General features: G+C 39.0%; 1 protein-coding gene across 12 annotated transcripts in view; it reads left to right on the top strand.

The window, feature by feature from the left end:
• MGA (MAX dimerization protein MGA) overlaps window positions 1-20608 on the top strand; it is a 60378-nt gene that overhangs the window by 17099 nt on the left and 22671 nt on the right. For 7 of the 12 annotated variants that reach the window (XM_085062375.1, XM_085062370.1, XM_085062366.1 and 4 more), the window contains exons 3-16: window positions 1200-2127; window positions 2453-2540; window positions 2673-2768; window positions 6804-6932; window positions 8279-8377; window positions 9336-9979; window positions 10643-11000; window positions 11904-12127; window positions 12992-13132; window positions 13544-13619; window positions 15003-15523; window positions 17003-17300; window positions 19008-19640; window positions 20222-20521. In XM_085062375.1, the coding sequence (XP_084918501.1) occupies window positions 1200-2127; window positions 2453-2540; window positions 2673-2768; window positions 6804-6932; window positions 8279-8377; window positions 9336-9979; window positions 10643-11000; window positions 11904-12127; window positions 12992-13132; window positions 13544-13619; window positions 15003-15523; window positions 17003-17300; window positions 19008-19640; window positions 20222-20521 (4535 nt within the window). The remainder of the gene's footprint in view (window positions 1-1199; window positions 2128-2452; window positions 2541-2672; window positions 2769-6803; window positions 6933-8278; window positions 8378-9335; window positions 9980-10642; window positions 11001-11903; window positions 12128-12991; window positions 13133-13543; window positions 13620-15002; window positions 15524-17002; window positions 17301-19007; window positions 19641-20221; window positions 20522-20608) is intronic. The other 5 variants (XM_085062374.1, XM_085062372.1, XM_085062373.1 and 2 more) reach the window with 4 other exon arrangements.

Raw genomic sequence — 20608 nt, 5'->3', positions numbered from 1 at the left:
CAGCTCCATGGTGTGATTCTTGTGTGTCCCAGCTTTTCTCCCTTAAGTATATCCTCAGTCTATACAGGGAGAAAGCAGCTTCTTCCTCCACTTCTTTTCCCCTATCTCAGTCCCAGCTGTGGGTTCAGCTGAGCATAGCACTTCTTTAAAGGTGGATAATATTAATGGTAAAATAGGCATACATATATACATCCATATATGTAAAGCAATATTCACTGTATATATATATATATATATATATATATATATATATATATATAGTGTTATTACAATTATGTTAAATTTTATTTGAACTCATCATCATTAACAAATAATTTTAATAACATGAAGTTGACAATAATAATATAATTAAAATTATATGTAGTGTATAATAAATATAAAGTTATTATTGGAATGCTATGTGATATGTTTAGTAAATGAGTTGTGACTTTTTTTCTGAGGTTCATTCTGGATATGAGTTTCTGGTTTCATACCTTAGCAATTTTCTCTTATGTCAAGGAGCCAGGTTCTGATACACTAAACAACACTACTGACTGTAGTTCTTTGACCAATGTGTCTGGCCCTTGAAGAAGCCCATCAGCGGAGTGCAGCTGTCTGTACTGTTAGTCCTCAATATCTAGTACATGGTATTTTGAATTGTGATTAGGTTAGTACTCAGACCTAGTGGAAAATGCAGCAGGATTCAGTAGGATGTTAGTATGCTGTAAGTGTTCGAAAAACAGTTCACTTAGGAAGTGTCTGTATGTGGCACTAACTAAAATTTTAGTGCATTAAGGGCTCACTTGGCTTCTTACTTGCAAGCACAATAGCTTTAGTGTCTTAATGAGGTACACAGCAAACTAAGGCCATTTCTGAGCATTTCAAATACTACAGTTTAGCATTAGTTCATGCTGAGTAAAAGGGGAAAAAGTGCAAATGTCACCCTGATATTAGTAGGGAAGGAAGTTGTGCTGCTGCTGTCAGATAAGAAGTTGGATTGTTTTTAATAATGGCAGTTTCTTGGGGTTTCTTGAGTGCTTACTTCTGAAAATGTAAGCTTGTAAATGATAGCTTATTTAGCAGATTCATGTCTGTGAGCATTTTGGAAGCTTTTTACAATATGCAACCAAGGATTATGGAACATGGTGGAATTTTGGTAAAGGAGATTTGATAAAGATCTTACCTTGTGTTTTGGTTTTGTCCCCTCCCTCCCACCCCAGTCCCATAGCTAGCAGTTACGAAAGCAATTCCCGTGTGGAATCTCCACTGGACCCAAATGGACACTTTAATGTAGTCATTAAAGAAGAGCCAGTAGATGACTATGACTACATGTCAAGTGTTTGCACGCAAGGAGTAACTGTGAAACAGGAAGACACAGATGAAGAAACTGATGAATATTCCAATGCTGACGAGGATGATCCTGTTGTACAAAAACACCTAGTGAGACGCCATGAAACAGATGGAATTGATGGAGAATTCAGGTCTAGGAAGCGTATGCTAACCACTCCTTCAGGTGTTGCCAAAGCAAAAATGTTAAAACTGGATAGTGGTAAGATGCCTGTGGTCTATTTGGAACCTTGTGCAGTCACAAAGAGCACAGTGAAGATATCTGAGCTGCCGCAGACCTTGCTTTCCTCTTGCAAGAAGGATAAATCCTCTTTGAGTGCAATCCTGGATGCCTTGCCTGTGTGTTTTGAGAATCACAAAGACTCTTGCTCAGACACAGTGACTGTGCCTGAGGAGTTAGTTATGAAAAAAGAATCTCCTGGGAGTAAAATGTCACAGAAATACTGTTCAATTGGAGAGGCCCAGTGGGCTCTATCCAAATCACCTAATTTTAATCTCAGGGGCTCAGTAAGTGACTTTCCAGATAAAGAGATCTGTGGCAGAAAAAGGCCTGGCATACTGAAGAACTCTATGTCCCTCAAAGGCTCCGGGAACAATCAAACCACCCTATCATCAGTTACAAATAAAAGAGGAAGGCCACGGAAACTGAAAATTTCAAAGGCTGGTCGACCACCTAAAGGTATAGGGAAAACTGTAGGAATGAGCAAGAACACTTCTCTGGGTCCCCCGAGTATCCTTCCAGATGTTAAACCAGACCTTGAAGATGTTGACGGCGTTCTTTTTGTGTCCTTTGCATCAAAGGTAAAACCTCACTCTTGAGAGTAAAATTCAAAACCTGTTTAAGCCCTTTGTGCTTACAAGCTGAGGGTACATTTTCTTTTAAACTGAGTTTGGAGCTTTGTGGCCTCTTTTCAAATCTGTTCTTATTCTGTGTTCTTCATAACATTGTCTTTCTTCGTGCACCTTAGGAAAAAGTAGTGGAATCTTGAGTTCTGTATAAAAGAATGCATGCTTGTTTATAAAACAGTCTCATGTTTTGAATAATTTGGTGATATGTGATGTGGCTTAGTTTGCATCTTAGTGTTTCAGGGTATCTTAACTTACTCAAGGCTCTTCGTGTATGTAGGAAGCTCTTGACATTAACACTGTTGATAGAGCTGGTGGAGAAGAGTCACAGAATCTTCAGGCTCCCCTGTTGACTACGAGTGATCCAGGTACTTCTTTTTTTTTGTGAGTGGCTCTTCCCTGCAATAAGAGAATTTGTAAAGACACGCTGAAAAATTAATAATTAAGTCAGGTTTTTTCATGGAAGAAGTTTTTTATATGTTCTCTTATTTTTTGAGTAGATTGTCAAGCAAGAATACAGGTGCTGGAAAAGGAGTTGATGGAAGAGCTGAAGACATTGAGGCATAAACAAGTAATACATCCTAGCCTTCAGGAAGGTAAGTGGTGGTGTACATACTGATGCACCTGGTTGATCATTGCACTTAGTCATACTGAGTTGATCATTTCCTACTGGTGGCAGTACTGTATATGCCTAATACAGCTGGGGCCTGGCTTTTCATGTGCACACATATTTGTTGCAAACTAGAAAATGTGGAGTGGCAAAAGGTGAATCCTGAATCTCCAACAGGAGAGAAGGAGTCTGCATGTTACATGCCTTTTGCAGAAGTTGCTCAGTGTTCAGACAGTGCCTGTTCTGCAATGACCTAAACGTGGATGAAAGCAGATGGAGTTGGTTTTACTCCTTCGTCAGAGTAGGCACTTTCTGGTAGTAGAAGAGCTAGAGATCCAGCAGGACGTAACTAAGACTACATTTTCTGGTTTGAGTCCTTATTTCTTTGAGTTACTATTCATCTAGTTCACTAGCCACGTAAAAGGGCTAAGCAAAGTACTTGTAGTTCATGGTCTTCTGTTTATATGCAATGTTATCCTGAGGTAGATGGAGGAAAGTCAAGGATCCAGAGAGTGGAAGTGATGTTCTTTCTACTCATGATGTTTAAACCCATCAGCATTAGTAGTCCTGAGACCAGTGACATTAACATAGGCATGAGAGGAGGTGGTGAAATTACTGATCCAAATGGAAGTATTGTACCTCATACTCCTGTGGTTCTGGCCCTGAATGTTTCAAACACATAACTGTAATACAGTAGAGACATAGACTCCAAATGCTGATGTTGACTCTGATACGAGCTGTTCTGGGCCCTCACAGAGCTGCTGTGGTGAAGAATGTTGGATTATCTTGGGGTGTCATGAGAGCTAGCAGTGTTAAACCTTTTCAGGATTTTATTGTGCACCTCCTAGGTGTTACCTTTACCCAAGAAAAGTATCATAAAATTGCAGTGTGTTGGCAACCATGTGATACATTGGCAGTTGCAGCACTAGCGAGGGCTGTTTGACTCATGAGATGATCCTGAAAGTGGGAATGTGTACAACCCACATGCTTTTTTTCCAGCTGAAGTGTGAGGTGCCTTCTGTAGGGTTTTGAGCAGTTCATAGATACTACAAAATGGGCAAGAAATGTCAAGCATTAGGCTAAGAAAGAGACATCTGAAGAATTTGGATTTTCTTGAGTGGTTATGACCATGATTTCCAGTGTTGGGATGGTAATCTGCTGAGCCTGTTAAATAGTGAAATCGCAGTTCAGCAATGGTGGAGATGAGCCACAGCTTCTAATTTTTAGAGGGAAAAAAAGATATGGGAAAACTTATTTGTAGCAAGAGCATTACTATAATAGGTGTAATCTGATCAGGCTGTGAAATGAATTACAATATGAATACTTTAGTTGTTAGACTTCAGCTGCTGCACGTGAGCAAGGAACCAGACTCTCTCCAACTACCTTCATCTTCCAAATAGTTACAGATCTCTTGGATTGCATACTTGAGATCGTGGAAGGAACACAATTATGTTAATGGAGAGAAGGAATATTTTTTCTTCTCTCTCTCCCTAGAATATCATCAATGAGATGTAAGAAGGTGCCTGGGGAGTGCTTTTGGGGCAAACTTAAGGGTTGTATATTTTTTCAAACATACTGATTCCAAATAGCATCCTAGATATTGGTGTAGCCTCATTACCCCTCTTGATTCTGATACTTGTTTTCAAAATGTCTTGGCCCCAGATCATCCTTGTCATCTACCACACAACAAACAAAGAGACATGGCTCCCTTCTGTCTGGAAAATGTGAAGTGCACGTTTCTAAATGTGCTTTCAGCCATTTTGTGGAAGCTTAATGGCTTGTACTGGCTTGCTGTATTGAAAAACAGACACAGTAGTTTTGATGTTAAATCTGGTTTTGATTCTCAACAGTGTAGTTGAGAAGTTAAAGATTCTTTTGGAGATTCACCGATGAAATGTTGGAGCTATACCTGAGCCCCACAATTGCTCTTGATCTGTGAAGTTAATAACAGGGTGATTGAGGCTGTCCAGATCTTAGAGGCACCAGAATTGCAGGAAGATGCTTCAGAAAGAAGGGAATCCAACTTAAGTGTGTTAAAAGGAAAGTTCCTGCTGGAGCATTGCAATGGTATGGGATGCTTCTTTTACTGAGCTAAGTTGAATCCCTGATTATACTCTTGAAAATTGAAGGCCTGTTTCGATGTGTTGTATTTCAGATTAATCAGCTGCAGCTGATGGAGGGGAGAAAGTTCTTAAAGTTCTTCATTTGCTGCTGTTTGCTTACAGCAACTGAAATTTAGCAATACTCTGGAGATGATAGAAATTTTAAAAAGTGATAGTTCACCTGCTGTGTATGAGGATGTCTGTATTGACTTATAATACAGACATATTTATTATACAGACATATAATCTGACATACAGACATACTTATTATACAGACATATAATCTGTATAATACTTAGCTGTTACCATTTGTTCCTCTTTTGGCTGCCTGCGGTCATTCCGTGTTGCACTTCTTGGACTCATCCTCTTGGGTTTTGTCTCAGTGTATTTTGCTTCACAATCCTAAACTGAAATAATAGATAGTCTGCATGTCTGATGTTCATATTTTTGTTTGAGTGTAAAACAAAGATAGGCTTGGTTTTGCAGGTGACAGAAAGGAGTGTGAAGAAAAACTCTGTACTCTTTCAATTTTATTTGAATAAAGAAAAGGATGGCATCTTGACTTTTGTCAGTTGGCATGTTTTTATGCAGAATGCCAGATTGACTTGCTTGCTTCTCATTTTTCCTATGTGGATGTGAAAATTCAATCTCACTAGACTGTCTTTGATAACAGTATTGGTTTAAACAGCCATGCCTGAGATTTGTTTCATGCTGATTGTTTTCAGGCTGCTAATAATCTGGTCACCGTGTTTCCACTTGTGAAAATAAATGTGTACTACCAGCACAAGGTTTCTACTGTATGTGCAAATTCTACATTGTTTCTTGAGCCTTGTCAAGTCACACATTTTCAGTTTCAAGATGCGCACATTTAATGTATTAATTTTGGACTTGTGAGCAACAGGAGCAACATTTGTAGGTTTTTAAAGCTAAAAACCAAAATAGATGTTCTCAGCTCCCAGCTGTGAGCTGAATTTCATTGACAGTGATGTCCTGAATTTGACGTAACAGTATTTGCTGAAAAGGTGCAATATCAATTTTCCTAGCTTCTGCTTTTCTCAGCATTTCTGTATCTATATTTGTTTTGCCATTGACAAAGTTAGCTTTTGTTACCAAGTAAATCTTACAATTTGAGTATTGGGGGGTTGTTAATAAATGAATATGTTGATGCCACCTCAAATACTTCACTGCCTATAATAACACAGATTGTTTAGTTTCTTCATCTCCATTTTTCCCCGTTTCAGGGGGAAAAAAGTGGGTTTCATTGCAAAGTGCCAAGTCTGAGGGAAAAATAACCTACTGAGATTTGGAGAATTTAATGAACTAAGTCCTGAAATCGCTGTTTAAACTCAAGTTTATATCATAACAACCAATCAAACAAGCTCACATTCTTCAGAGCTAAAATGTGGTGTGGTATCTCTTATTGCTGGTTGAAACTGATAAATGAGTGGTGTATGTTCCTGCACAAGTTTAGCTCAGTACAGCAGGCTTGATAACTTAGGGACGTGAAATGTCAGTCAGCTGAATTGGGTTCAGAGAGTAACTCTAGCCTTCAAAGATGTAAATGGGGCTGACTTCCTCAGAAAAACAGACAAAAGCTTTTATTATGAGATTTATTACAACACTGGCACTGTGGTTAATAAATTTCTGTGGAAACTTAAGTAGCAGTCAAAAAACCTGAAAAGTAATTCAGTTTTTTTCTCAGATTCCTATTGTATAAACAGCTCTTTAATTTATACCTGCTATAAATCCAGTGTAACTGTTATGGCAACAATGCTTTTTTCCAAGTCTCTTTAACTTGTGGGTGAATGCTAGAAAAGCCAGTGTATAACTTAATGATTTCTCTTTTAGTAACAATCTTGACTTTCTTTTTCTTAACATCTGGCTGCATTGAGACATTTTCTGATGCTTGCATTTTGTAGTGGGACTGAAGTTGAATTCTGTGGACCCAACAATGAGCATTGACTTGAAATATTTGGGTGTGCAGCTTCCTCTTTCCTACTCAAATTACTCTGTGTGGAGCTATCCAGGTACCAACCCCAATTCTCCAGGTGGGTAGAATATGAATTTGCTGTGATCTCAAGTATCACCTTTTTATTGTCAATAATGAGAATGGCTGTTTAGTTCAACTTGGTATCTAAAGAGATCACAATGATACTAAAATGACAAAATATGAGAACTTCCTTAGATCATTATGTGGTTACTGGGCAAGGAGTCCTAGGTAAATTGTGGCTGGATTGTTTTCAGGGTTCCCCTTTTGTCATGCTTGTGATTATACTGACCTCTTCAATTGCTCAGAAAATGCAATCTGAATTTGTCTGATGTTGCTCACATACCAAACAAAAAAAAATTGTCTTTCACAGAGCTGAGTATCAGAATTTTCCAGAAGAAGGGCTTGAGATGTCACTTGGGGGCTACCCTATAACTTCATGTAATTGTCTGTTACAAAAGTTGTGGCTGATTGTTTTTTCTTAAACTTACTTGGTGTCCAAACAAGTGCATTTCTCATTGTACTGTGACTATGATTCTCGTACTGTTGGTAGGTACTGTTTTTAATAGTGAACTGGATGGACAATGTATAGCTTATCTTATATGCTTATCTGTCTTCCACTTAACTGTTTCTCCCACTGTAATATTCTGATTACTTATGTCTTTCTTGATCTACTGCATTTAGGAGCTGGTCTGGTAGAGTAAGACGTTGAATCTCAGATTGTTTACACTGTAGGAGAGGAAGATACAGTTCAGAAGACCTCAGTCAGCTTAGTGTCCAGTGCAATTATTTGTAGCCTAACAATATGTTAAACAGTCACACAAGTCCCTGTTAGTATTTTTACATTCCATTTTAGCTCCCACAGTTGATGCATAACTTGACAGAGATGTAACTGTTTGCCTTTTGTGGTTATTCACTCTCCATGCCCCTAATTGATACTCATCTAAATTTGACAGAATAGCAAACATTAAATCAAGTTTCTACAGGTCTTGTAAAAGTCATTGGCTCAACTGAGGGGAGAGAATCAAATTACTCTTCTAGCTGAGTGAGGCTGTAGTACCAGCTCAAAACCTGCCTGTTCCATTTTAGCCTACTAATTAGTTGATTGGCCCATTAGACTTTTGGAGCCCACTGCTTTTGCATGTTGCTAAGGAAACTAAAACTGAAAACGCAGGAAACACTTTTTGTATGGGATAGCAGGTGCTTCACCATAGAGCAGAACGGTGCTTGGCCTTGTTAAGTATTCTGTTAATTAAAAAAAAAAAATGAAGTGGAAATGAAGTTGCATCAAACCTTTTGATTTTGCTACTGTTCACCTGTCCCTGGAAAGGAATAAGCAGAGTTTGCTAAGAAACTGGTAAAATCAAACTTGGTTCATAAACTGAGGCTAGCTTTCTTCTTTTCCAGATACCGGATTTCCTTTTGTTTCCAGGACAGGAAAGACAAATGATTTCACAAAAATCAAAGGCTGGCGAGGGAAGCTTCACGGTGCTTCTAGAAACGAAGGTAAAAAAAATAAAACGAGAGATCAGTATATATATTTCCAATATGTGGCCATTTTCTTGACCTTCCATAGATCTCTCAGTTTGGTATTTGTGTGTGTCTTAATGAGAGATTTAATTTTTTTATGTTGAAGCGGCTATGATTAAAGAATTTTTTAGTACTGGTTCCATAGTCAGAATGGAAGTTAATGAGAGGAGAGAGAAACCTTGAGTAAGATAAAAATACATGTTGTGTTCTACACAGAAAGCTTGAGTGAAGATCAAAGCTGTAATAGTTTTGATTTTGTTGGTGGGTTTTGAGTTTATATGTAAGTACGGTAATTCCAGAATTCTCTTGCCTCAGGGACCCTAATGAACCTGAGTAATTTTCATTTATATTGGTGTATTTTTAACTCCAGTTAGAGCAGGTATTCCTCGCATATGTGATTATTTTGCCATACCTCAAATGGATTGTTGAAAATTTGCCAATTTTTTACATTATATGTAGGTTAAATATTTTTATTGTACCTTGCGCATGTCTATACAATGTTGCATTGTGTTCAGGGAAGTGCCTGAACATCACCTGCTGATGGGAAGTAGTGAATAAATCTTTTATTTGCCTTTGCTTTCACACATGGCCTTTGCTTTTACTTTATTAAACTGCTTTTATATTGACCCATGGGGTTTTTTTGCAGCTTATTTTCAACCTCCCATTCCACTGAGAAAGGGGAGGGATAGAATGGCTTGGCAATTACCTGGAGTGCAGCCAAGGCCAGCCCACCACAAATACACATGTAAGATCTCCACAAAAATAGCTGTGGAGGCTGCTAGTTGTATTTCAGAATGGATTATATTTGGTGTGCCTATATTATATGCAATTCTTGTAGAAGAGTGCATTTTTTTGAGATGTATTTACCTATCCTATAGTGTTTAATTATTATAAGATTTAACTCCAGGAGTTAAAGTGCTCTTTATTTATTTAGGTGGCAGTTCAGAAGGTTCATTGAAGAATCGCTCAGCGTTCTGTAGTGACAAGCTGGATGAGTACCTAGAAAATGAAGGGAAATTGATGGAAACAAGTATGGGATTCTCTTCTAACACTCCCAGTTCTCCTGTGGTGTACCAGCTTCCCACTAAGAGCACTAGCTATGTTCGAACACTCGACAGTGTTTTAAAGAAGCAGTCCACTGTAATTCCATCAACATCTTACACATTCAAGCCTGCTCCTCCATCATCTACCTCTAGGAAGACGAAGACTCAAACCAGACAGACATCTTCGAGCAGTAGAGTAAAAGCGTCTTACAAGCCTATTCTGCCTTCACCTTTTCCTGCAAAGCAGAAACAGAACTCATCAGCGTCAGGGGAAAAGGCTGCGAAGTCTGCTAGCAGTTTGAGTAACCAAGCAGATAGTTTTGTGATGTCAACTGTGGATGAAAATGCATTTCCAAAACAGATTAGTTTGCGACAGGCATCACAGCATCACCAAGCAGCTCGTCCACCGGGTTTGTCTAAATCTCAAGTGAAGTTAATGGACTTGGAAGACTGTGCTCTTTGGGATGGGAAACCACGGACTTATATTACAGAAGAGCGAGCAGACATCTCTTTGGCAACCCTGCTTACAGCTCAGGTAGTTCTGTAATAGTTTCTCTCTTCTCTGTACTGTTGCTTATTTTAATCTGCCCACTTCTGGATGTTGTGTAGAGATGCAGAAAGTAAGACTGAAACTTCTGAGGATCATGATAAAGCATGAGATTCCTTTGTGGTGCAGTCTTTGCAGTGAAACTTGAGGAGTACTGACTTAGCAGTATGTGAAAAAACTAATTGTGATAATAGTGTGTTGATAAAACTTACTAATAATATGAATTGTCTAAAATTTTCAACATTAAAAATTTGAGTTAATACAAGTGTTATTCAGTAACTGCATTTCCTTGCTGTTTTTGTTTTTATGTTTTCAGTTGAGCTGACTGCAAGAAAATTCTGGTCGTGTAGCCTGGTTGTCACATGATAATTTCTTTTGCTTTTTTTCACATCCTACTTATTACCAAGATGGTTTTGCTGTCTCCAGTTGCCTCTCAAAAAACTTCAAATGCAAACTCTGTTCTTTTCTTTTTTTGTTGTTGGTTTTTCTTCTTTGGTATGGATAACAAATTTTCATATGTAAACAATGTAGCTGGAGGAGTTTTCCAAATGAATTTTGAATAGCAATTTTGCATATGCTTGATTTAACTTTACGAAAATATTCCTCTTACTAAAACTTAAAGTTTATGCTTCTTTAAAACTTTTTTTTTAGGCATCTCTTAAAAACAAACCTATCCACAAAATAATAAGACGACGAGCACCTCCTTGCAATAATGATTTCTGCCGACTGGGTTGCATATGTGCCAGTCTGGCACTGGAGAAACGTCAGCCTACCCACTGCCGCAGGCCAGACTGTATGTTTGGTTGTACCTGCCTCAAAAGAAGGGTGTTGCTGGTGAAGGGAGGATCAAAACATAAGAAAATGATGAAAAAGGCTGCGCGTGGAAATCTTGTGCTGTTTGGAACACAAGGACAACAGCAAGCGGATGAAGATCTGGAAGAAGAGGGGGATGGGGAAGAAGAGGAGATGAAGCAGAAAGATAGGAAGAAGAGAAAAAGGGTGGAATACAGTGAGTACTGGTGGAGATTACTTACAACAAATCACCAATGTGGTGGGCATTTTTTATTAGGACATAGTATTCCTAATTTCTGAATTCAGCTGACTTACAGGAACTAACACCTTTTTCTTCTTTTTTCCCTTTTTTTAAATTCTTATGTGATCAGCATTTTGAGTACTGTCTAGTTATTTATTGAATCAAATTGCTGGAGTTTCTTTTTGGTAATTTAAACTCTTGCTCAGCTCTCCAAATATCTTTAAAGGCTGTGGATATGAGACAATTACTGATATAATTGTTGGTAATGTTCACTGTTACAGTGCTGTTATCTTTCCCTGTTAAGAAATACAGAGCATTTTCAGTTGCTCTGTATATAGCTGTATAGTTCATGGACTTCACTGAAAAGAAAATTTCAGATCTGGCCTAAGGTATGCTCAGAAAACCAAATTAGTAGAAACTTTTAATGAATTTACATTTTCAGTTTCTTGGCAACAGTACTTTTAGCAATAGCTAAAACAAAGTATTCTCTGATGTTTTATTGAAATAGAATAATTCTTCCATATAGCTGCTGTATACAGGTCTGGGATTTTTTTGGGGTGTTTTGCAGTTTTTCAGTACACAGCATCAGTGAAGGTCACTAATTTTCAATGCTTTTGTGTGATCTTCTATCACAGTAAAAGTGAGAAACAAGGATTAGTGTAGTAACATTTTTATTCTCGTTTCTTCTTTCTTGTAGACAAATCCCAGTCATTTTTGACTAGAATTTGAGGCAAGAAAAGCAACCAGTAGTACTTTCTGGCAGTTTGAACTAGTGATTGCTGCATGGCGAGACCTCAGTCTTAAACAAAAAATTCTGTTACTGCTGTGTTAGATGGTGTTTTATTTGTAAGCTGTTTTTGTTTTCTCTCTTTTTTTCAGCTATCTGTGACTCAGAGCCAGAACAACCTGTTAGGAATTGTCCATTGTGGGTGAAAGTAGAGGGTGAAGTAGATCCAGAGCCAATTTACGTACCAACACAATCTGTTATTGATCCAGCTAAATATATGGTACTGCCCAACCCTGAGGTCTTGCCTTCTAGTAGGAGCAGATCTTCCAGTGGAACAAAGCCAGGCAGAGTGTACACTCCTAGACCCAATCCAGTGGTAAGGGAAAAAAAGAGATGCATGTTTTTCTTTGTACTGAAAATTAAAACAAATACTGCCAAAAGCTTCTGTGCTAGGCAATTTTAGAGATATCTGAGGTGAAAGCTTAGGACTGACTACCCATAGCATAGGTATGTTGATAAGCTAGGGTGAATTGTATACAAATCTTCAACTATGTCCATCTTCTGTTGAGAATTTACTATGGCAATATGGAGATGAGGGAAGGTGATTATGGTTCACTAATAGCCTCATTTAAAAATATGGTAATATATGCTATTTTTGTCAAAATGATTATTAGTCCTGTAATGTTTGTAGAAGATACTAGCTGCATAATGTAGCCTATCTAAATATGAATTACTTGCAAAGAAATGTTGGGATGCAAACACAGAGCATTCAGTGTAGTTCTGGAGTATTCCTTTTTTCTTCTTTTTTGAGGTTTCACTGCCAGTGTTCAAAGAATCTGGCTTTGTGTCTCCCCTCACCTTAGTATCAGACAAAATCAACAACAGCAGGAGAGGAGAAACAGCTGTAGATTGGAGTGTAGTTATATCTGAAGAGCAAACATACCAGAGTAGCTATTTAATGTATACCAGATAATGTTAAACAATGTGTAACACTTAGTATTTGTTTGTTCACTTAGAAGAATATCTGAATGGGTTTGAATTTTTGGGGTTAGTGGTGGCAGGCTGGGTGGTGTGATGATGCTGAGAGGGTAGATTCAGCTTTAAGTGCTAGACTTTTCTTTTGACCCTTACTATTGAAGCATTTATGTTGAAGTAGTGCTAAAAAGCAAAGCTGTTTCATGAATCTAATGTGTATCTAGAACAGAGAGGACAGGTTTTTGTCTTTTTTATTTTCTTTTAGATTCGAGAGGAGGACAAGGATCCTGTTTACATATACTTTGAAAGTTTGATGACTTGTGCAAGGGTGCGAGCCTATGAACACAGGAGAGAGGAGAAAAAGCAACAAAAAGACAAAAATGATTCACAGAGTTGTGTTGTAAAGGTAAGAAGTCACACTGTAACTAGTGTGTATTATAGAAGAGGCAGAAATAATCAAAATGGCGAAGTAATTTTTTCCCCAGAAACTCCTACATTTCATGAGGGCTTGACTTGCATTTGGTGGTGGTAGGGCTGTGGAAGCTGGAACCTAAATCACTTTGCAGTGCTGATAAACTTACCCTGTTACTGTGATATACATTGTCTTGTCTGGGGAAATTCCTGGCTGCCACAAGTGCATTATTATATAAGGCTCAAATGTTCATTGTTACTAGAGCCCTTCTAAGATGAAACTTGTAACATTATTAGACACACCATATTTTTATGATTTGGGGTGAATAGTTCATTTTGTGCTGTGATTTTTAGTGTGGAAGTAAGATGTGTAGGATGAATATTTTCTTGAGTTTCTTTCTTCCAGCAGGAGTGTGAGCCAGAGCTTCAGTCTCCTGAGAAGGCAACCTGTGAGGTAGACAAAGACACTAATAAATCAGGAGGTAAGAGCTGAGTCTTAAGTGTAATTCGACCTCTAGGTAGTTCAAGGTTTTTGTGGTATGTCTTAAAAAAAAGTTGGAGCTACTGAAGAGACAAAAATCTGTTTGCTGGGGGAGTTATTACAGTTGTTAATAAAAATCTTATGATATGCATGCAGTTTCCTGTTTTCTTAGCAGCTGTGTGTGTGGGGGCCACATGGAGATACAGCAGACTGAATATCCAGTACATGCTGTTGCTCTGAAAGTAAGATGACCAGTGCTGCAGTGGCTTGTTTAGCAGTAAAAGATAAAGCTTCACAGCAGACTTGTCTTCAAGAGAGATAATTGGATACTTGGAAAGGAATGGAGATGAATGGTTTTGCTTTGTCTGGGTATTTTTTTCTCCCTTTTACTTCTTTAGTATTACTTTGTAGTTACTGAAGAATTGAGTATCCAAGTGGTACTGGGAGAATGGGATCCTCATGTTCTTCACATAAAACTGTATGGGACAAAGAAGCACCTGTGCTTTATTTGGAATTTTTTTATGTTGAATTTGTTTAGTTCAAGTTGAAAAGTTGAAGTTTTGCTAAGTTATAGATCCTGGATTTGAGTTTCTAGTTCATGAAGAAGTAGGCTAGACATCTGTGTTCTCTTTCAGTCTGAAGCAGCCTAGATCATGTTATGAGCCTTAAAATGAGACATATACTAGAGGCATTGTATCATCCACTAATTAAATGTATCTGCCTTTTTGAGCTGATTTTTTTACTGTTTAATGTATACAACAGCGCACTCTAAATCTAAGGATGGGAATGGAAAAATAATATGATTCATTGAAAATGCTGGTACATTGGTAGGTGAAATTAAAATGGCCAGGACACAGGGCTCAACATCCTCACAGTTTTGCAAAACGGGTCGTTGTATCTCTAATAACAACAAAAGGTCAAGCTTCTGTTTACACATCTTCTGCAAAAGACAGTTCTGCTAGCGGCGTGTTTGCCCCTCATGCCATTATAGTGCACGGGCATGTTTCTCACTCCAAGATAAAAGTGCCATCTCTGGAAAAACCAGTGATGCTTCCTACTGTGTGTTGGTGTGTTTGGAGAACTTTCAGCCATGTGTTGAAACAACCCAGCTTTGTTTAGCTTGTGATGCAATGGGATACAACCTGACGTGGTATGGCTGCAGGGATTGAACTGTGAGAAATAATTACATTAGTTTTGCAGTGAGAATTTGCTTGCTTGTGAAGCTCTGCAAGGGGAAGTGATGCTTTGAACAGTTCTTTTACTTGTTGTTGGCCTGCAGCTCAGCTGAGACAAGGGTGGAGGTGTGGGCAGAATGAAATTGTTTGACTATCTAGGTGATTAAAATGCCATCGTATTGCAGAAACCTATTTCAATTCTTTCTCAGAAAAAAGCTGGTGTTCTTCCCGTAGTGAGGGGGACTCTTTCTCCACCTCCTATGTTCATCACACCACTCAAGGTGAACCAACCAAACTTATCGAGATTATCTCTGACTGCAACTTGGAGGAAGATCACAATAAGATCTTGACCATCTTATCACAGGATATCAACAGTAACGCGCCACAGTGCCTCAAAGTGGGTAGCTTCTTTATTGAATTGGCTTCGGAATACAATGTCCAGGATGAGAATCATCCTCCTGTCTGCTCGTCCAGAGTGAAAATTTCAGTGCCGTCCTACCAGGACAAGGACAAGAAGCCTGAGATTCCTGTCTTGGAGACTCCTGATAGCGCAGTGCCGTCGTGCAATAACTCAGAAAATGTAAAGGTCATGCGGGCAGAGCCAGTGGACAAACTGCGGGAGAAGCTGCATTGGGGCAAAGGCTTGCCTTTTTATGCAGGGGTTTCTCCTGCGGGAAAGCTGGTTGCCTACAAATACAAAGCTAATATGAGCCCCTCTGGCTTGATTCAGGTGGGTCCCTCTGCCTTTACTGTGGAGATTAGATGCAGTTTCATCCAGTGCCATCCCAAAACTCCTTGAATGGGAGAACACTTTATTTTTCTACCTAGACTTTTGTCTGTCCATACAAGAGTTCTTAATATCTGGTGGCATTCCTCTCCATAAGCTTGTCTCTTTCAAGATTGACTCAATAGCAGGAAATCTGATTGGAATCCTGACATCTGATGGTTTAACTTGTCTTTTTGACAATATGAGTCTTGTTGACCCAAATACAGAATCTCTCTCAAGATCTTTTTAATTCTTTGGAAAACCCCCTGAAGGTGCAGTTGACAGATAATGCTTCTAAATGAATTACTGTATGAGTCCACAAAAAGAATATTTTCTGGGGAAGTATACACTGGGACAAAACTTTAAAATGAAAATGTAAACCTTAAATTGCTTTTTGCTACAGTTTATTGTTAATCTTCACTGGCAGCCTGAATCGTCTTTGTAGAATATATGTTTTTCATCAAGAGACTTCATAATCCTAAATTCAAAGGGTCTTTTCCCTGCAGTTTTATGTTGCTGGCTTGGTGTTAACTATTAGTAGTAGGAACTGTGTCACTAGGATGAAGATCTTTTTCCACCATAGAAATTTGCATTTATAGTAAAACCATTTTCAGGAAAACCATATGAATTAGAAAATGAGAGTAACATAAATTTTCATGACATTTTGCAGGTACAACGCCCTGTGAAAGAGAAGCTAGTGGAGAGAAAAACAATAGATTTCTTACCTTCAATAAAAGTTGATCAATAAAAACCTATGGTTTATTTAGTAGTGTGTTAAATATATTTGGCTTTTAGAAAGTATTATCAAACAACTTGAAAGCAAAATGCAACACTACCAAAACTTCCTATCTTCCACTAGGCATAAAGCCTGACAGTCAGAAAGATGTTCTGTTTTTCCCTGTGCAGTCCATTACCACTACAGCTTTGAATTTGAAGTTAGTCAGCTCATTATACCTTAATTACAGCATCAAACAATAGTGTGGATAAGGAAAAAGCTGATACAGCTTTTACAAGTTTTTTAGAGTTTTGTCTCAATGTATATGTCATCAGTATTCTTTCTTTTGTGATGCTAGGTCTTAATTAGGTTTGAGAATTTTATCCAGAATTCTTGAATTTGGGAACCTATTTTTATTCAGGGCTATAAGTAAGGGATGGGAAAAACAGGTGCTGGCTTCAGTCTTACCTAGTTTCAGTGATTTCACATGTTCCTTGGACTCTCTAGTTTTACTGTGAGAGTCTGAGCAGCATTTAAAATCTGTGTTACAAAGATAAAACAAGAGGTGTTTGAGGGTCTCCTGGGCAATAAGGAAATTAGGAATTCCCATTCCAAATTGCAATGGTTTTTTGAAAAGGGCATTTAGAGGTCCCGTGGAATGAAACACCTCTCCAGAAGTGGTGAATTAGCATTCTTTTCACAAAATTTCCCTTTTCCACTTTTTTCAGGTTAATGATAAAAGGTATCCTCAGGCCAAACTGCTTTTGGGACAGATGGGGGCATTACATCCTGCCAATCGGCTAGCAGCTTATATCACAGGCAGGCTGCGGCCCACAGTACTTGATATCGCAGCCCTCAGTACTGTGATCTCCAAGGTAGCACCCAGTGCTAAAACACCTGCTTCTGGGACACCATCAGTCCAGGGGCCCACAACATCAACTCCTAAAACTACATCTTCCTCCAGCACTACTTCAACCCCCACTGTGACGACTCTGAAAACCCATGTCCCAGCACAGAGACAGATAGGTAGGTTGGAACTTATTACTCTGTTTTAAAATGCGTGAAGCTGAAGTACAGAGTGAGTGTACAGCGTTAATGTTGATTTCTGTGCAACAGTGCATGCTGCCTTTGGCTGCATTGCCTACCTAAGCTACCTCTGCAATGAATAACCTCTTTAAAGCAGAAAGTTTTATTTTGACTTCAGAATAGGATTACAGATGTTGATTGTAAGTTATTTTATTAAAGCTGCTAGGGCATATTTTCAAGAGACAAGGAAGAGGAGATAGAGACTCGCCAAATACTAATTTGGATTTTTGTTTGGAGTTTCGTTACTATCGTTTTTAATTGCTTTTGATCAAACAGAGATTAACTCAAATGAGTAAAGTATCACTCTAATACATGGTTCTTCGCTGGTAGATTTTCTGCTGATGTTGCACTCATAATTCTTGTGACCACCAAAGATGTATGAAGCAGCAGTGAAAGACAAGATGGTCCAAATCTGGATTAGCAAAACAACAGGTGTGCAGCCAATAACCACGCCAGCCTCTAATCGCATTGGATTTCACAAGCTAAACGGGGTTGGACTTAGACAGCACTTTGAGTTTAAAAAAAAAAAAGATTGGAAGATGCGTGAGTTACTTCTGTGTCTGAGTTGGTACTGAAATGGTTACCTCAGCATGGCAAGAGAGAAAGTTGACTTTAGCTATTGCATTTTGTATGAGTTTAAAAAAAAGAAATCTAGTACCCATCCACATATTCCCACACATTATTTAAAGATCTGAAGAAGCTTCACAAGGGAAAAGGATGTTACCTGTGTCCTGGCAAAACTTTAATTTCTGATAGATTTTTTGTTGCCTTTCTGCCTAAATTTGCATTGCCGTATAAATGGGTGTGTTGTTTTTCTTGTCCTGTAATAAAACTTGTTTTGTGTGTTTATGCAGTATGAAAGAGCTGGCTGTGTTTCATTGATGGGTGAAGTCATTGCTGCATATGTAATTTAAGTAAAAAAGTACCAGTTTTGGCATAGTCTAGGTTAAAAATGCTGTGTGCATAAATAATTGCAGTATTTAAGTTGGGCTTGCTCCATAATCTCTCTGCTGTTGTACTCATTTGTGGGCATCTGGAGTGACACAGAGTGCAGTTTTCTGATCCCTTGGAGAGCAAGGGATGAGGTAAAGGATCTTCCTAATGGTGATTAATTTCTTTCCATTGGTTGAATTTGTTCCATCTAGTCTGAAGTTGCATGAATGTTGTTGCAGTTAGAAGGGGAAACTCTCCATCCATCCCATCCCTTTCCCCTGTGCCTGTGTAAGATGAATACAGTAGAAGGGGGATGAAAATCAAGAAGCAGTAAAAAGGGGAAGATGGCACATGCTGTTACACAAAGAATTTGAGGTTTAGCAAATAGTTGGAGCTCATTATTTCGCTTAGGGGTTTGTTTTCCTGCACTGTTAGTTAGGATTAACCATTGTTTCACAATGAAGAACAGCCCTTCGAGACCTAATTCTTTTATGTGTCTGGGAAGAAGTGCAATAAAAAGCTACAGTAGTGGAATAAGGCAGACATGTTTCTAACATGTAAGGCATGTTCAGGACTGCCATAAAGGCTATGATTCAATTACAAGGTACATAGAAAATGGAGGCTCAAATTCATGCTGAAATGACAATTGTAGCACCTCATCAAAGACAAAAAGGAAATCTATTAAAATTTTGACCTGCAAGTTTTTATTTGCAGCTGCCCGACCCTCACCTGGTGGTGTGTTTGCCGAGTTTGTGATAAACAAAGCAGGAGTTCTCGAGCAGATTCCTGGAGTCAACACACGCTTGCTTGCCTCAGGGCTACCACAGTTGGTCAGCATCAAGCCCACACCGATCACGGTTGTTGCTCCCGAGGTTCCTTCAACACCATCTCCAGCTCAGTGCACAGTCTCTCCTGGGGACACTACAGCCAGCACCACTTCTCCAGTAACTGTGGAAAGTAACAGTGTAGCAGCATCTCCTGTGACCTCTCCTGGCCAGACAAAAGCTGGTGAACCTGCCTGCTCTCCTCCTTCAGTTGCAGTCACAGCTGCTCCTGCAACACCTGGAGTCAGCACCTGTACTACTCCCTCATCCAGCACTCCGACTACTACTGTGAACACAGCGAAAACAACAGGGATTGTTGCAGCAATAGCAACGACATCATTTCCAAAAACTGTAACACCACCAACTGTTACTTGCCCTGTTGTCACAACATCCACTTCTACAGTTGTACTAACAACAGCTGCAGCAGCAACACCTGTGGTGACCACACTAACTTCCTCTGCTGTCTCTGTTCCAGTGATACTATCAGGAGTTAATTCAAGTCCTCCACGGAATCAAAAAAAAGGTGATGCTTAGGGCTTTGGGTTTTTTCTGCAAATGCTTGTTTTTATAATTCTGCCTCTTTTCATAGCTGTAATACAGTCTGCAAGTGCTTTCAGTTTAAATATGGATTCACTTGGCTCACCCCCCCTTACAAAATAGGATAAGAAATGTCATCTCTTAAATTGCTTTTTGTATTCCAGCCTGAACTGGTAGCGAAGGAAAAAAATGTAACTATCTGGTCAGTGACTGCTATGAAATGAACTGGAAGCCTCACATCATTCCTTGGCCTATAGAAATGTGTAGCACAGTTATGACTGCTAGAATTTCATGGTTGGCATAGAGTCCAGGAATTAGGTATGGAATTATTCTCCTGTGTCATGGTTGAGAAATGTCAGTGGAACTGCATAGAAAAAAAATCAAAACTGTTCTGATCTGGTTGGTTCTGTGCATTCTGTGAATAAAAAAAGAAAAACGTTCCTTCAAATAAATTTAGAAGAGATGCAGTTGTTTCCAAAATATTTGCACTTGTATTTTTTAAGAATAATGCCTGATTTGTAGGCAGTCTCTTAAACTGATTTTATGTAACTTTTTGAAATATTTCAGAAGAGGCTGTTCCACAAGCTGCAAGTAAGACTCCCCCAAAGATAGCTCCTGGAACAGACAAACGTGTTGGACCTCGATTGCTGCTGATTCCAGTGCACCAGACGCCTTCTGCTCTGCGACCGCTGAACAACACGCAGCTGCCACAGAGACAGAAGATGGTCCTGCAGCCTCTCAGGAGCCCTGGGGCTGTGAACCTGTTCAGACATCCCAATGGGCAGATCATCCAGCTTGTTCCCCTGCAACAGGTTCGAACTGCGGGTGCCCAGCCCAGTGTGCAGCCAGTGATGCTCCGCAATCCAGGTACAAGTCCTGTGCTTCTTTAATGACTGACCAGCGTGTTACTCAGAAATTAACAATGACATAAATGCCTTTGTGATTCTCTTTTCA

This window comes from Lichenostomus cassidix, chromosome 5, assembly GCF_008360975.1.
Source record: "Lichenostomus cassidix isolate B80296 chromosome 5, HeHo_3.0, whole genome shotgun sequence".
Classification (NCBI taxonomy): domain Eukaryota; kingdom Metazoa; phylum Chordata; class Aves; order Passeriformes; family Meliphagidae; genus Lichenostomus; species Lichenostomus cassidix.
This window is presented reverse-complemented; position numbering and strand designations above follow the sequence as displayed.